A 15,937-nucleotide genomic window follows, 5' to 3' on the forward strand; every position below is an offset into this window, starting at 1 on the left:
GGCAGCTCCCTGAACCCTGGCCTCCCCTGGCCCTAGGGAGCCTTGTCACACCATCCCCAGAAGCGGTTCTCATGGAGCAAGTGTGAGGAGCATATTTCTGGGAAGTGGGGACTGCAGGCTCCCTGGTGGTCAGCAGCCCCTCACATGTCCTCTCCGCTGACACACTTTCCACCTCACACACACCCTCCCCCAACATACATCCTGTCTCTCATACACCCTCTCCCCTGACACACACACCCTCCACCTCATATACACTCCCCCCCACACCACACACAGATCCTCTCCTGACACACACAACTCACAGACCTTCCCTTCACACATACTCATTCCCTCTACTGATACACAGTCCCACTCTCCCAAAACACACCCCTCCCTGACATACACTTTCCTGACACACACACACACCCTCCCCTAATACACACCCTCTCCCAATACACCCTGACACACATATACTCTCCCCTAACACACAGAACCCCCGCCTGACACGCCCCCGCTCCTGACACATACACCCTCCTCTAACACTCACACAGAACCCCCACCTGACACACATACACTCTCCCTTAATACATACACACCCTCTCCTGACACACACACAACCCTACCTCTCGCCTGACACTCCCCTCACACCCCCTCTGACAGACACCCCAGACGTGCTGACTTTGGCTACAGGCATTTATTGCAAACAGAACTTTCCCGAGGCAAGATGAACCCAAACCGCCTTTCTCTGCTGGCCAGGCCAGGCCCCAGCACTGCGGCCCAGTGCTGCCTACAGACAGGGCTCATGGCGCCAGGCCCCTGCTCTGCGGCCGCAGGTGACTGAGATCACCCGAGCCCCCGGCACAACTCCCCAAGCTGCTCGTTCCTCCGCAGACCCGGCCTGGAGGGAAGAAGCCCCAACTTCCAGGAGTGGATACCCTGCCCCCCGCACATCGCAGTGCCCCAGGAAAGACCGTCCTGGGGCCGCCCTGCTGGCAGGGGGGCAGGCAAGGGTCACTGCGGCTCCAGGCAGTCCTCGGTCACGCCCTGCGCAGCCAGCTCAGCCAGCACGTTCTGCAGGTAGTTGGGGTCGGGGTAGCCGTGGCCCGTGACGTTGCGGTCCATCTCTGTCTTGTGGTGGATCTCGTTCCACACCACCGTGTCACTCTCGCCCGTGGTGCTGGACGTGCCCACCGTGAAGATGAGGCGTCTCTTCCAGGCCACCTTCAGCAGCTGCAGCACCTGCGGGCAGGGGCGACTGAGTGGGGCGGGGGCGGGGGCGGGAGCTCCATGCCCAGGCGGCTGCTTTGTCCCACCAGGACAGCAATGCCCAGATTCCCAGTGGCAAGTGTGTATGGGGGGCAGCCACGACGGGCCCTGCTGGCCCTCCTAGAATTCTGCCCACCACTCTGGCTAGGAGCCCCCACCATGAAGTCCTGTACAGAGCCCCTGAACTTCAGCTGTGGGCAACAGGGGCCCCACCAAGTCCTGCCCCTCAGGCTACACTGCCTAGAACCCGTCCTCCGAGAGTCCTGGTGGCCAGTACCCAGGTCTCTGTCCGCGTCCACCCTCCTGCAGCATGTCTCGCTGCCAGACTCTCGGCTGCTGCCCCTGCAGAGGCCTGGGAGCAGGCCCTGTATCCAAGCCCACCCTGGCCGTGTCTGCAGTGTGCCTACCTCCTTTGCTTAGCAGGGAAACCCCAGGTCTCAGTGCAGGCTACAGTACCGAGTCCCCTCAGGCTCCCACCCGTCTGACCGTAAGCAGCAACTCGATACAGTCAGGCCAGGCCACTTTCCCTCTCCCACAGCCCATAGAGGTCCCCAGAAGGACACCAACTCCCCAGGCAGCCCCTGGGTTCTCCCCAGCCCCCAGCCCTTCCTGACACAGGAAGGAGGTGAGCAGGGCAGAGGTGAGTGTGGTGGTGGTGGACAGGCTAGGCCCCCTGCTGTCCCCCTACATCCCTCCACACAGCAGCTGGCCCAGCTCTGCCAGCCCGGGGTCCTCCCCAGTTACCTTGCGGCCCTGGGCATTGTCGGGCAGGTAGCACTGGCGGGGGAACCCTCTGGCGGTGAAGGGCTTGCCGGGATTGGGGTGTTCAGGGCCCTGCGGGAAGAAGACACACAGGGATGGGGATGTTAGAGGGGGATCTGTGACCATAGGGGTGCCAGCACATGGAGCCCGGCCACCCCCTTCCCCATTCCTGGCCAGGCTCTCCCGGTACAAGAAAAAGCGATCCCGGGGCCAGAGAGACAGCACAGTGGGGAGGGCATTTGCCTTGCATTTGGCAGACCCGGGTTCCATCCCCGGCATCCCATATGGTCCCCGAGTACCACTAGGAGTAATTCCTGAGTGCAGAGCCAGGAGTAACCCTTGAGCATTGCCAGGTGTATCCCAAAAAGACAAAATAAAAGAAAGAAAAAGTGATTCCCCATCTTTACTCTAGCTCCCCCAGCTGCAGCCCCATAGCCCCATGTGACTGTGGGCCCCTGGCTGTGACACCTGTTGTGATGAGTCTGAGACAGAGTTTTTAGGAAGGCCCCTCTGCTGTAGCACAGGGTCCCCAAGATGGGGATGCAGTCTCTCCATGCCTGCACACAGCAGCCACGTCCCCCAAGGACACATGGCATTCTGACTTCTGCCCAGCCACTGAGATGACCTTTCTGGTTGGGGATCTCCCAAGCAGGCCCAGGGGTCCACAGTCTATGCCTGGTGACACTTGGCCTGTTGTTATCAAGCCCGTCAGGACAGGGGCCACCAGGGCTATCCCAGTAGGGCTCGGGGAACCATGCAGTGCTGAGACGGGAACCCGCATCCACTCCCCAGGCAGAGACTATTGCTCCAGCCCCCTCAGGGAAGAGTTTGGTTCAACTACGAACACTGTGGCCAGTGCCCCCCAGGTGGCTCCTGGGATTCCCAACCTCTGAGGTCACGCCTGGCTGAAGTCTTAGGGGCCAGAGCTCCCAAAGGTGTTCCTGAGCCCTGCAGGGTGTCCCACTCCTTCCTGACACCCATCCCACCCACCTAGGTTCTGGCCTGGGGGGGCCCCTGCTGTGTCCAGATTGAGTCCCAATACAGTGCCACCACTGCCAGGAAGTACAGCCTGCCCCATCTCTCGGCTGCCCTGTCCCTGAGCTGGCGCTGACTCCTTGAGCTAGTGCCTCCTGGTTCCTAGGGGTCTATGCTGTGGACCTGCTGCAGTTTCACCTGGATGCCATGCGGGATGTTGTAAACGATGAGGATGGTCCCGCAGTCCTCATGGCCTGGGAGGGGCATCTGGAACTGAAACACCTCCATCTTGCCGCGAGGCTGGGTCCCTGTCTTCTCACCGTAGATGGTTTTGCAGGAAGGACACTGCAGGCTGCCGTCCTGTGAGTGGGCGGAAGGCAGAGGCTGAGTGGGGGCCCAGGTCCCGGGGATACCTGGTAGCCTCCCCCTGGCACTGAGCTCCCGATCGCCTCTCTGCAAAGACAGGCTTTGCGCCCATAGCTCCAAGTAGCAGTCACTCGTGCCAGGCATCAGGGGCCAGTGGCAGGGAGGGACTAGGGTTTAGGAGCATAAGACTCCATAATGTCTGCAGGCTCCAAACCCCACAGAGTGGCCGGATAAGGGACCAGCAAACACTGCATAGGCCTCTGAACACTGCGCCAGGAGCAGCCCCAGCACAACTGCACCCAGGGCGGGCCCCAATTCAAACCCAAGGAAACTGCAGAAGACAGGTCTGTGGGTGTTGGGCCCTACCTGTGCCTCCATCCTCCAGCCACTGCTGGCTCCCACTAACCCCACAGATGACCAGACAGCCCGCACCTTGTTCCCGTTGCTGTACATGGCCAGCAGGCAGAGCAGGTGGAAGGTGTGGCTGCAGCGGGCCAGGCGGCCCACAGCTTGTGGCCCAATGCTCTTGCTGTCCGTCACATCACCGTACCCGGACACTGTGGACAGTTTCTCCATGCAGATGATGCAGTCCTGGAGGGGGATCGACACAGGCAGCACGTCACTAGCTGGGGATGCATGACCCAAAGCATGAGGCCTTCCTGGGCTGTCAGTCTGGAGCTATGGTTGCAGTCAAGTCAGTGGGAGGGTCTGGAGAGTGGAGTGGGTCGCGTCTAGGCACTGTGTCCACAGAAGGCTACCCCTACCCACAGCAGAGGGAGGACAGGCAATGCGACGTGTGTGGCCAGATGCAGTGGGAACAGCTGGAAGGGAGAGGGCCCCCAAAGCAGGGTGTCCCACCAGGAAATGGCCCAGGCACTGGGCAGAGGGCAAAGAATACTCTGAAGCACAAACTGGCTTATGGTTTGGGGTGGGAATTTGGCAGCTACAAAGAGTGAAGGATAAACTGGGAGGAGAGGAGAGGATCTGATGGGGATACCAGATTCCAGAAGGTTCTTTTCACCATGCTTAAGACTTGGGGCTTTTTTGCCTTCTTTTGGGGTGGGGGGAGGGGAAGGCACTCCAGAGGTGCTGGGGGACCACGCAATGCCAGAGGTGCGACCCGGGGCACCTGCAGGCCTAGTCTGTGCTCCAGTGAAGCTGTTTGCAATATCAGGGACCCCCCTTCCACCCTGTGACGTCATCCTGTGCTGGTAGTGAGGTGGCAGCTAGAGGCGGGCAGTAGCCAAGCAGCCGCTTCTCCTAGAGGAGCAGAGAACCATGTACGAGAAGCCAACAGTGGCTGGAAGCAGGAGAGCAGAGAGGGCCCAAAGGAGGCTGGGAGACCTGAGGACATGAGCCAGGGGATTCACACAGGCCCCCACCGGCAACTCCTACAGGTGGCCTCAGCCCACCCATTCCAGAATGTAATAGAAATGCAATAAGACAGCCCCCCAAAACGTGGCTCAGCAGAAAATTTAGGGTCTGGGATGTTTAGGACCAGAGGGCAGGATATGACCTGGACAAGTGGCTTCCCTCTCCTGCACTGTCAGGACACTGCATGTCTGGGGGTGTCCCTACCAGCCCAAGGCTCCAGAAGCCCCAGAAGGCACAGGAGGGGACTATGAGGAGGTCAGAACTACGCTCAGGCCGTAGCTCCTGGCCATTGTAAATGGAGAGTCTCGGAACTACAGTAGTGGGCTGTATCAGGAGACAGCAGCTTGGGGCAGTGGCTGGCATCAAGGAGCTGGCTGGGGAAGATCATAGAACCTTCTAGAAGAAAGCAGCTACTGTTCCCTGCATCTAGCTACTGTTCCCTGCATCTAGCCTGGCTCCCGGGGCCAATACCTCGTCAGGGGCTGCTTTCAGCTCTTCAGTGTAGTTTCTGACCACCTGCTCTGGTTCTGGCTTTGCAGTTCCTCCTGGAAGAGAAAAGAGCCTTAGCTGGGTCCCAGGGTCAAGACTGGGAGGTGCTGAGACCAGAGAGGAAGGAGCTGGGCGAGTCCAGGCTGCAGGCGGATGTTAGAGGGTGGAGGAGGGAAGGTTAGTGTGAAGAGGCACCAGGGCAGAGCCCTCCACTGGGACACCCTGGCCTGACCCGGGCTGGGAGGGCAGAGGGCAGGGAGACAGGCGACAGTCCGGTCCCGTCTGCACATCCGACAGGAAGTTGCCCTGGAGGGTAGCAGCAGTGGTATCAGCTGCTGCTGCTGTTGCAAGAAATGGCCATGTCCTCTGCTCCTGTCTAGGAGGGACAGCATTGGAGAGTGCTGCACTGCAGGGGCGAGTGTTGTGGGTGCCATCCTGACAGCATCAGGCATGCCCTGGATTGCGGAGTCCCCTCAGCAGAGCAAGACTAGGAAGAAAAGCAGCTGCAAGGCATCAGAATGGTCCCTGCCTGCCCCGTGCCTCTGTGCACATGAGTACGAGGCCAGGAGAGAGACCTCAGCCTGGTGGCTACTCCACGCAGGGGTGTCACTGGGGTGATGGGAGACAGCAGCGAGGGGTCAAAACACGATACTGCTCAAGCACACGGCCAGAAAGGGCTACTCATGGCCCTCAAGGAGGGCCCTGGATAGCTGCTAGTCCAGACCCTTGCCCATGTCCATCGGGGTTTGAAAGCAGAGCACCTTCTAGACCACAGATGCCAGATGGTCCTGCGCAGAGCTGAGAGGCCCAGACTAGGTGCCCTGAGGTTCCAAACTATGTCACCGGAGTCTCAGCTCCCATATTACGAGCAGAGCAAATAAAAATCACAGCTGCCTGACCTCCACACACCACACACCTTCCCCTCAAACCTCCATGTGCGGAGCAGGCGCAGGCCCTGGTTGCTGGCGAGTCAGGCCAAAGTGGGCTGAGCCAGCTGAGCACTGACCCAGGTGGATCTCACCTCCTTCAGAGGCGCCTGTGGCCGCAGGCTGTTCCTGAGATGAAGTCACACACCACCTGTAGGGACTGGCCCCCCACAAGTGAGCCCAGCTCAGCACCCCAGCTCCCACCTGCCACGCCCAACTTGCCTGGCTGCAATTAAGAGCTTATCAGCCACACGAAAGGGAGACTTGAGGGGCTGGAGAGATAACACAGAGGGTAGGGCGTTTGCCTTGCACGCAGCCAACCCGGGTTCAATTCCCAGCATCCCATATGGTCCCCTGAGCACCGCCAGGAGTGATTCCTGAGTGCAGAGCCAGGAGCAACCCCTGTGCACTGCCAGGTGTGACCCAAAAAGCTAAAAAAAGAAAAAAAAAAAAGAGAGACTTGAGACCGGGAAGGTTGAGGGAGCGCTGGTCCACCTTGGTGGAACCTAGCAGCCGCCCTGCCCACAGCGCCATCTCCACCTCTAGGAGTTCTAAGGCCTGCCTACTGTCGCAGACAGGGGTGCGTGAGGGGGCTGAAGCCCCTCGCACCTTTGAGGGTGGGGTTCCACCTGGTGGATCCTGACACCTGGTCCATGGCTGTTTCATACGCCCCAGCCTGACAGCTCTGTGATCTGTGAGGCGGCATCCCTGGCAGGGGCATGTGGGCCTCGCTATGTTGCATGTGCCCGACGCAGGAGGACCCCCAAATGTCCCTAGCAAGATGTAGTAGACAAATGGGCTTTAGGAATGCGCTTCCACACACTTCCCAAGGTTCCCGCCAGCCCTGGAAAACTCAGCACCTGACATGGTTCTTTTCCCCCAGCATGTGGCTGCCAGAGCAGCGCCCCTCTGAAAAGCCTCCCTAGGCCCTGTCCCCAGTCAGAACCGCTCCACCCCCAATGTTGGATCACACAGAACCCAGAACCAGGCCAGGAAGGTTAGGGGGCCCTGAGCCCCGCCCCCAAGGAAAGGAAGTGGACTGGGCCGGGTCAGAGAAGAGGTCCGAGGAGAGAGTCGAAGGTGGCAGAACCGGAGGGGGGTGGCTTAGCGGAGCCCGAGAGCACTGGGAGCAGGAGCTACCTTTCACGGACACTTTCCTCAATCTCTTAACTGAGCTGTGGCTTTTAGAGGCCGGCCGGGAGGCAGGCGGGTTGGCGGGCTGGGGTGCGCGGCTAAGACACACGGGGAATCCGATGGCTGACATCAGAGTGCTCGTCACGCCTACACGGAGCGAGAGCAGACATGTGGAGGGGAGAGAGGTTAGGAGGTGGCCCCCGGGAGCATGTGGCACCCCAAACCCGGCCAGTCACGAATCAGCACCAACATGGCCATCAGGACGCTCTCGCCAGTCTTGAGGCCATATGGACCCACCAGGTCACCAGGACTTGTCCAGGTCAGGACCAGCAGGACACCCGTTCGCCGGAGCCTGGGCCTCTAGGTGCCCAGCCAACGCCATAGCAGCCAGTTCTGAACACCACCCCTGGGTGGTTCTGGGGGTGTCCCCCAGGCCAGGGGGCAGACAAGGAAAGCAGAAGGGCTGCCACAAGAGCGATATCAAGAGCTGGAGACAATGAGGACCCTAATGCACACCCTGGCAGGGCCCCAGCTCCCCTCACCTGCTCCACTGGGAGCCTCTTGATGAGCAAACAGGAGTGTGGCTACACGCTCTGCTCCCCCAGAGTCCCCCCCCTTGAGTCCTGGTCCAGATCAGTCCAGGTCCTGGCCCCTCAAACAGTGCAGTAGGCTCATCCGAGGGGAGCAGGGGGCAGCTGCAGCGGGTAGCTCTGCCAGGGTGGACCACCCATTGTCACTCCTCAGTGCCCAGAGGGACCCGCACCTCCCATTCTAGCACAGCCCAGGCTACCCACCTCCAGGGTCCAAGGAAGGTTCCCTGGGCTTCGACTGGGGTAGTTCCCCAAGGGGTGCTTCCCAGACAGTGCCAGAGCCTGGGTGGGAAGTAGATATGCTGGTCTGTGGGGACCTTCTTGGCTCCCCCAGGCTGGGCAGAAGCTGCTTATCCAGTGGCCACTCAGGGAAAGAACCTGCACGAGGATCACAGGGACCCCCATGGCAAAGTGCCAGACAGAATGGTGACCAAGGTGGTATGCTGAGCCAGGCTGGGCCCAGGGGCGCAGGAGGCGGAAAGGCCTGGCTTGTGCTGGACTCCACGTGAGACCAGAGGTGGGTGTTGTGCCGTGCCCACCCCCACCCCCACTGTCCTGGGCTCAGGAGTCAGTTCCTCAGGAACTCGGGTGTGTCAGGCAGACTGGGGGTAGGACGGGAGTGGGGTGGCTTTCCTTCAAGAACTGGCCTGGGTGCTCCGCGCCAGACCTCTCCTGGAGTACCCCCATCCTGGGAACCCACCTACAGGGCCATGCCCTCTCAGGGCCTCCCCTGCAAGGGACTGGCATCTGTATCTGTGAATGTCCCCTCCACCCCTGGCGGCCATTGACACCCCTCAATCTGGAGCCTTCAGGTATCTTCCTGGATTGAAATCTGGGGATGATCTGCACCCCACAGGCAGGTCCAGAGAGCTCAGAGGACTGGCACACAGCCTCTGCATAAAGGAGGCCCATGTTTGACTCCAGGTACTATATGGTCCCCCCAGCACTGCCAGAAGGAACGCCCGACCCAGAGCTGGGAGTGCCTCCCCCACACACAGCCAGCTGTAGCCCTGAAACAAAGCAGCAGCAGCGTCTGCCAACCTGTCTGGAGGGGGCCTCAAGAGTGGGTCATTACATTCCTCGACAGCTCCCAGACGCCTAACATCCCCAGAAAGCCACAAGAGCTGAGACTGTCACTGCCTTCCTCCACTCGGCAGAGGACCCTGCCTAGTGAGATGTACCCAAACCCCCTTTCTGGCACAGGGGGTTAGTGATGACCATGCTGGGTTGCTTTAAGCTAACAGCTTCCCTGTGCTCCCCACTGGTCACCTTCTCCTGGGCAGGCCAGACCCAGCCCCTGCAGTCACGGACACTGGTGCCTAAGCCCTCACCTGGCTGAGGCGCCCCCAAAGGCTGGTCAGCAAAGAGGCTCAGCCCCTCCTCAGCATGACCTTGTTTGCAGACTTGCCTGTCAATCGATCTCTCCATCCCAGCGCTGACCTTGGGCAACCATACCCATGCTGGCACCCCGACAATGTTCCCAAACAGGTACTCTGAGCCCAGTCTCGCTCTGCTCTCCATGCCTTCCTGACTGCGACTGAGTCCTGCACTTGGGGTTCAGTTTCCCCAATAAGTGAAATGGAGCTGACAACTGCCACCTGCCCCCAGGACTGATCGCAAGCCCAAGGCACAGGGGAAAGGAGGACAATCTGGGTGCAGCCTGACACAGGGCTGTGGGCTGCTGAGCAGAAGAATGGGGACAGGAGCCAGACTGTGATGCACAGAGAGCCATGGAACATTGGGAGTGTCAGCAGTGAGAGCTGAGTGGAGTGGGGCAGGCTGGGTCCCCCAGTTACCACACCATCTCCCACAAGACATCGCTGCCCACAGCCCTGTACATACACACATACACACACACACACACACACAGCCCCCAACTACATACTTCTGCATACACCCCACCCTCGTCCCTACACTCCTCCCACATCTCTACACGTGGTCTGACTTCCTGTGTCATTTGAAGCTATGAGCAGCTCCCAACCCAGCAGAGGCTGAGCAGGTACACCAGGTTCCAGGGGGCTTGCTGACAGGGACTCCCCACTAGGCACCCCAGTCTGGTCTCCTGGCTCCCACTCCCCTCTGACTGGGACCCCGCTTCTTCCCAGGACGCCTCTCCCCAGCACCTACCTAGTGTCTCTGTGATGCCTCACACTCCCCAAGGGAAGAGGCCCCAACATCACTGCCCAGACTGCTCTCGATCCCCACCAGTCCACACCTGTCCATCGCCCCACTGAACCCCAGCTTGCCACGGCCCGTTTCCTCAAAGGCGAGAGGGCTGAGGTGGAGAAATCCACATAGTGCCCCAGGGGTCCTCCTCCAGGGAACCCCTCCCAAGTTATACTCTTTACAGCCGCTCAAAGTACCTTCAGGCTTGGGGGCTCTCATCTGAAGACCTGTCCCCCAAGCCCCCTCACCATTATGCTCACTTACCTCACACACGAACACGGGTCTCCTGCTTCTCCTTGGAAGGTTCTGGACTCCCCACTCTCCTACCTGTATTTTTTTCCCCAGCCTTCACAAAGGTCATAAGTTCAAAAGCACCTCTCAGAGGCTCCCTCATGGCTGAGGTGGGGGGGGGCATGGGAGGCAGGGAGGAGGGGTTTAACAGCCTCAGTTGTGTGGTTGACAGCTGAGCTAGTTGGACACAAAAGCCCCTTAGTCAAGATGTCACTGCAGCAAAAATAGTTCCGGACTCTGCAGAGGGGCTCAGGGGAATGTCTGGGGCATCTCAGAAAGTAAAGCCACTCCCAGTGAGATGACCACAGGAAAAGCACATGAACTTGCATGTCAAAGAGGGGAGGGGAGAGATGAAATAAAGAATAAAAGACGGGCCCGAGTGGGCGTACACGGTGTGAGGCTGGAGGAGGAGCTCCATGCTCTCGCTGGTGTACAGCATCGCCCAGAAAAGGCACTGGCCCCCGGAACCCGTCTGAGTCCTGCGCTGTCCCGGACACAAGCGGCACTCACCTGCCAGGGCCTGCTGCACTCTGCTGAGCTTCGAAACCTGCACCGGCATGGTAGGCATGGCAGGCACGGTGGGCATGGCGGGCACGACAGCAGGGGCACTCCGGGGGCTGCTGAGGAGAAAGAGCAAAGCTGAGCATAGGCAGGCACCTTAGAGGAGCAGGAGCCTGCAGAGACAGAGACAGATACACACACAGATACACACACACACACACACACACACACACACACACACACACACAGTGGCACCACCATCCCACCCTTGCCCCAGCCCCTCTTGGTTTTGCTCCTGGTGGTTTGTTTTAAAATTTCAGATCAGGGGGCCAAGAGATAGCATATTAGGTAGGGCACTTGGCTTGCACGAGCTTGACCCAGGTTCGATCCCTTGCACCCCACAGGGACCTCCAGCCCCACCAGAAGTGATCCCTGAGCACTGCCAGGTATGGCCCAAAAACCAAATTTCAGATCTGGGTGAAGCTGGCAAAGGGAAATTCACCCCATCAGACCTAAGGTATCCCTTAGGCTGAAGTCACTAACTCAGAAACTGACTCTGTAGGGAGGAGAGTCAAGCTCCTGGCCAGATGCCCAGAGGGAAGATCAGTGGGCAGGGACAGCAACAAGAAAGAAGCTTGCTGTGCTGAGTCATGTCTTTCAACAAAGCATCAAACATGAGGGGGCAGGGGCTGGCTCAGTGGCTCAGGACTGTGACCTGCAAGCACAAGGCCTCAAACCTGATTCTTAGTACCGACCACACACTCTGAGCACAATGGTGGCACCTCTGCAGTCTGTGAGTCCTGCGCACAAGCACTTTCAGCACAGGTGTGCGGTCCTTCATTAGCAGGCAAAGGGGCAAGCGCCACCATGAAGCAGTGATCCTCAGTGAGCGCCCCAGCCAGGCAAGGGCAACCCACAATCATCACACACCACCAGCAGAGTCAAGGGGAAGAGGAAGACGGAGAAAGCATGAAGCTTCCAGCTGCTTAACACTGGCTCCCTCGGCCATTCCAAGGCCCCACAGAGCGTTGTGAAAGAGCCCTTGGCTCTAGCCTCCTCCCCATGCAGGCTGTGCAGGGCCAGGCCCGAGGGGATCCCGCTACCAACAGACCCAGCAGCACAAACTGCTTCAGGAACCCTTAGAAACTATGCTTTAAAGACATAACACCTTTTCTTTTATAGTAGACAAATTGGACCATAGCTACCAGTGCTCTGGGGCAACTCCTGACTCTGACTGTGGGCTCCTCCTGGCAGTGCTGGAGGGTTGTGGGGACAATGTAGTGATAGGAACAACCCCCCTCCCCATGCAAACCACTGAGCTGCCCCGCCCCCCCCCCCAGGTCCCATGACACCTTGTCCATGGTTTCTGCCCAAACTGCATAAGCTCAGTCTGATCACAAGACACCAGACAAAACCAACCAAAGGGGCCTCGGCATAGTTATTCAGACACAGTCATGAGAGATGAAAGAAGACCAACAACTAATGGCACAGCGGCAGGGCAAAGGCGTGACAACAGATGTCCCAAGAGAGGACAGGGAGTGGGGGAAAGCCAGAAATGGGAACAAGCCTTTAAGCATACAGCCTGGAACAACTGACCATGTTCTTAGTTTTGATGCCCAAACTGTGGTTACAAGAGACGTGAAATCAGTTGAGTGAAGGACACAAAAACTCCTTTGTCAACACACAAAGTTTTGTCAACTCTTTAGCCAATCTAAAACTAGGTTGAGGGGCCGGAGAGACTGTACAGTGGGCAAGGTGTTTGCCTTGCACATGATTGAGCTGGGTTCGATCCTTGGCTTTCCATAAGGTTCTCTGGGCCCCACCGGAGTGATCCCAGAGCGCAGAGCCAAGAGTAAGCCCTGAGCACTGTCAGGTGTGGCCTTCCCAAAAATAATATCACTGTATCACTGTCATCCCATTGATCGTCGAATTACTTGAGTGGGCGCCAGTAACATCTCTATTCCTCCCAGCCCTGAGATTTTAGCAGCCTCTTCTTACTCATCTTTTCCCAATGATTGAAGGCTCTTTCAGGGTCAGGGGAATGAGGTGTTACTGTATTTGGCATATCGCTCTACACGTGTGGGCGGGATACTCTGGATAGCTTGCCGGGCTCTCTGAGAGGCATAAATGGGTATGAAGTGTCTTATAATGTGTCTGGAAAGCGGCTTGGAGTGTGGCAGTGGTTGGGCAGTGGAGGTCGGCTGCCCAAGCTGGGTCCTTTCGGATGGGGAGGGCTCTCACCCACCCCACAGACTGGTGCAGAGTCTGGAGCATCCGTGAGTTCTGGAGTTCCAGTTCCAGATAAAGAGATTATCTGGTGCCGGAAGAGTGTGGCTTATGGGTGTGATCCAAGTCAGGGAACAAAAATAATAAAATAGGTCAAAACAGAGGCCTTGTCTTTTTTTATCTTTGGACCACTCTAGCGGTGCTCGGGGCTTACTCCTGGTTCTGTGCTCAGGAAATCACTCCTGGTGAGTCTGGGGTGCCGGGTTGGTGGCACACAAGGCAAGTGCTCTCTGTCCCTTGTCCCCAACTCCCTGGGTACTATTGCTTCTGCCCCCAGAGGCTTTCTCATTTCACTAATCTTGGGACTGGGACATGTGTGGCTTTGTTGAGCATTTGACTTGCACATGAGACCCTGAATTTGATCCCCAGCACCACAAAACAGAGGGTATGTCCTCCCCTAGAGATTATGTTTTGTTTGGGGGCCACATGTGACGATACTCAGTAGCTTTCTTCCTGGTGCTCAGAGGGCCATGCAGAACTGGAACTCAACCCTAGACCTCTTACATACAAAGCCTGTGCTCAGCTCACAGAGCTGTCTGGCCTCCTACAGAAACCTAATTTAAGTCACGGTGCCCCAATGTAACAACAAATTCACACCATTATGGCTTGGGCAGCCCCACCCTGAGGACTGTTGGGTCCTCCTCTTCTGGTCGCTGAGGCTTCCCATCCCTCCCTGCATGTGTGCCAGTCAACCAAACAAGAAAGGTGAGGACACTGCCACCCTGTACGCTAGTGTGCCCCTGGAAGGGCAATTCTTATTTGTTCCATGGGACACAATTCAGAACCTGGGATTGAGAAGGGGTTCAGGAAATGAGGGCCACCCTAACTGCTGCAGCAACCTTAGGACACCCCAGGCCTCCAGAAACAGCCCCTTATTCTCCCTCCAGACACCAGGGTGCAGATCCCAGGGCCTGGCTGGCACACCTGTCCCTCGGTGGCAGATGCAGACAGTCTCACGCACAGCACCCACTCTGCTATTCTTCCTTCCACTTCCGGGTGATCGATCCCCCTGTACAGAAGCACCCGGGCGCTGATCTCCCTAGTGCTCTTGCCTCCACCACACTCTCAGCCCAAGAGGCTGGAACAGCAAGTGCTGATAAAGCCATTAGGGTGTGCAGGGCAGGACACTTGGGCAAATGTTCTGGAATCCACTAAACTCATCCGGAGACGCCCCACCCCCTCACTTCCTAAAACAACTTCTCCGTTTTGTTCTCTTTTCCTTGTTTCTTGAGTCATAACTGGAGGGACTCAGGGCTTACTCATTTTTCAGGGGTCACTCTTGGCTGGGCTCAAGGGGCCATATGTGGTACCAGGAATGGACCCAGGTCAGCTGTGCACAAGATGAATGCCTTCCCCCTGTACTACTGCTCTGGCCCCTCCATTCTGTTTTCTAAGGAAGGTGTGTGATCTTGGCTGGTCTTGGCAATTCTCAGCTTCTATGAAAGTCATCATGGCACCTTCAACTGCTGTCATCAGCAGGAACTAGTGAACTCGAGCTGCCTTCAGGAAGACCCAAATTTTGGCATAAATGCCACAAAATGTGAGGGTTGCTCCATGGGCTGGGTACCACTGGCCCAGAATGGGGTCTGGGCAGTGGGGTCTTTAGAGGGTCCACCTGAGGGAGAAGGTCTAGTTCTGACCTACTCCCACACAAGAACTTGAGCAGAATGCATTGGCAGCTTCCTAGGACTCAGATCTGGGAATCCCAGCTTCTCCAAATTTTACCACCACCCCCAAACATCTCCCTGCTGTGACGAGAAAGCACAGAACAATGACGGGGCCCTGTGGGGAGACACTCAGAGGTAACCAATCCCTTATAACAGCCTCAAAGAGATTTGCTGACTTAAGGATCCAGGATTCGGGCACCATTTGCACCAGAAAGTACCCCCTGCAGAACTTCCTCTAGTCTAGCAGTTTTCAACTGGGTATTCCAAGGGGACCACAGGTAAAAATGGCATCAATGGTTGGGGGTGCGGAAGCATGAGACTAAAGAACCAATAGGTAGGACAGGGGTGGGGTCAGAGGGGTGGAGTTAGAGAAACTTGGCAGTAGATAACCTCTGGGCACCCATGCTCCTCACAGACCATCTCCCAAGTGAGGCTAAGAATGGACAACCTGTAGATGTATCCTCAGTGCAGGACTGAACGCTGGAGAATGAGGAAGGGCTATGCTGTCCCTGTCTCCCCACAAGTTTGGATCCAGGACAGACCACAGCTGCTAGGACCAGAACCAGGGTGTCCGGAGATTGCCTGAGGACACATCGAGCAGGCTGGCTCCCTTCCTCAGTCCCATCTCACGATCAGTAAGATGAGAATAGCTGAGGTGGTACTGAGGCTCCATGGGAAGCCTGATACCAACACTCACACTTCCTGGGTCTCTGGGGAGCAGAGTCGGGTACAGGAAAGCAGAGAGGCCCTCAATGAATCCTGAAAACCACACCAATATCAGAGCAATGAGCAGTGTTAGAAACTGACCTGTTCAGCTGGCAAGTCTTCAGAGAAGAGATAGGAAGGGCACAGCTGACATAGAGCCTATGGGTACATCCAGGCCTCTGGGGCGCCAGGACTCCAGCAGGAAGGAGCCAGGAGCTTAGAGAAAGGCTGGAGAGCTGGGAAGAACGAGGCAGTAGAGCGCAAACCGGGAGACCGCCTTCACCTTCTACACCTTGAAGCACTGGCAGGCTCTGCCCTGCTGGAGTCATAACCACCACCCCCAGTCATCAAAATGCTGCCCAGACTGGGGTTTCCTTCATTCAAGATAAGAGTGTGCAGGACACATCGGAAAGCTCCCGGCCAGGTCATGCACAGCCAAGTGCGAGTGCTTACAGTGAGG

At 57.7% G+C, this 15,937-nt stretch overlaps 1 protein-coding gene across 5 annotated transcripts in view; it reads right to left on the reverse strand.

The window, feature by feature from the left end:
• Positions 1-675: 675 nt before the first annotated feature.
• The window catches only part of DTX2 (deltex E3 ubiquitin ligase 2), a 31,795-nt gene continuing 16,533 nt past the window's right edge, over positions 676-15,937 (reverse strand). For 2 of the 5 annotated variants that reach the window (XM_056108203.1, XM_056108204.1), the window contains 7 exons: positions 10,829-10,938; positions 7,278-7,418; positions 5,194-5,267; positions 3,781-3,939; positions 3,181-3,342; positions 1,990-2,079; positions 677-1,218 (listed from right to left, as the gene is read on the reverse strand). In XM_056108203.1, coding sequence (XP_055964178.1) covers positions 991-1,218; positions 1,990-2,079; positions 3,181-3,342; positions 3,781-3,939; positions 5,194-5,267; positions 7,278-7,418; positions 10,829-10,938 — 964 coding nt within the window. In that variant the 3' untranslated portion in view covers positions 677-990. Of the gene's footprint in view, positions 1,219-1,989; positions 2,080-3,180; positions 3,343-3,780; positions 3,940-5,193; positions 5,268-7,277; positions 7,419-10,828; positions 10,939-15,937 lie in introns of all 5 variants that reach the window. The other 3 variants (XM_056108205.1, XM_056108207.1, XM_056108206.1) reach the window with 3 other exon arrangements.

This window comes from Sorex fumeus, unplaced genomic scaffold (genome assembly GCF_029834395.1).
Source record: "Sorex fumeus unplaced genomic scaffold, SorFum_2.1 ptg000199l, whole genome shotgun sequence".
Classification (NCBI taxonomy): Eukaryota; Metazoa; Chordata; class Mammalia; order Eulipotyphla; family Soricidae; genus Sorex; species Sorex fumeus.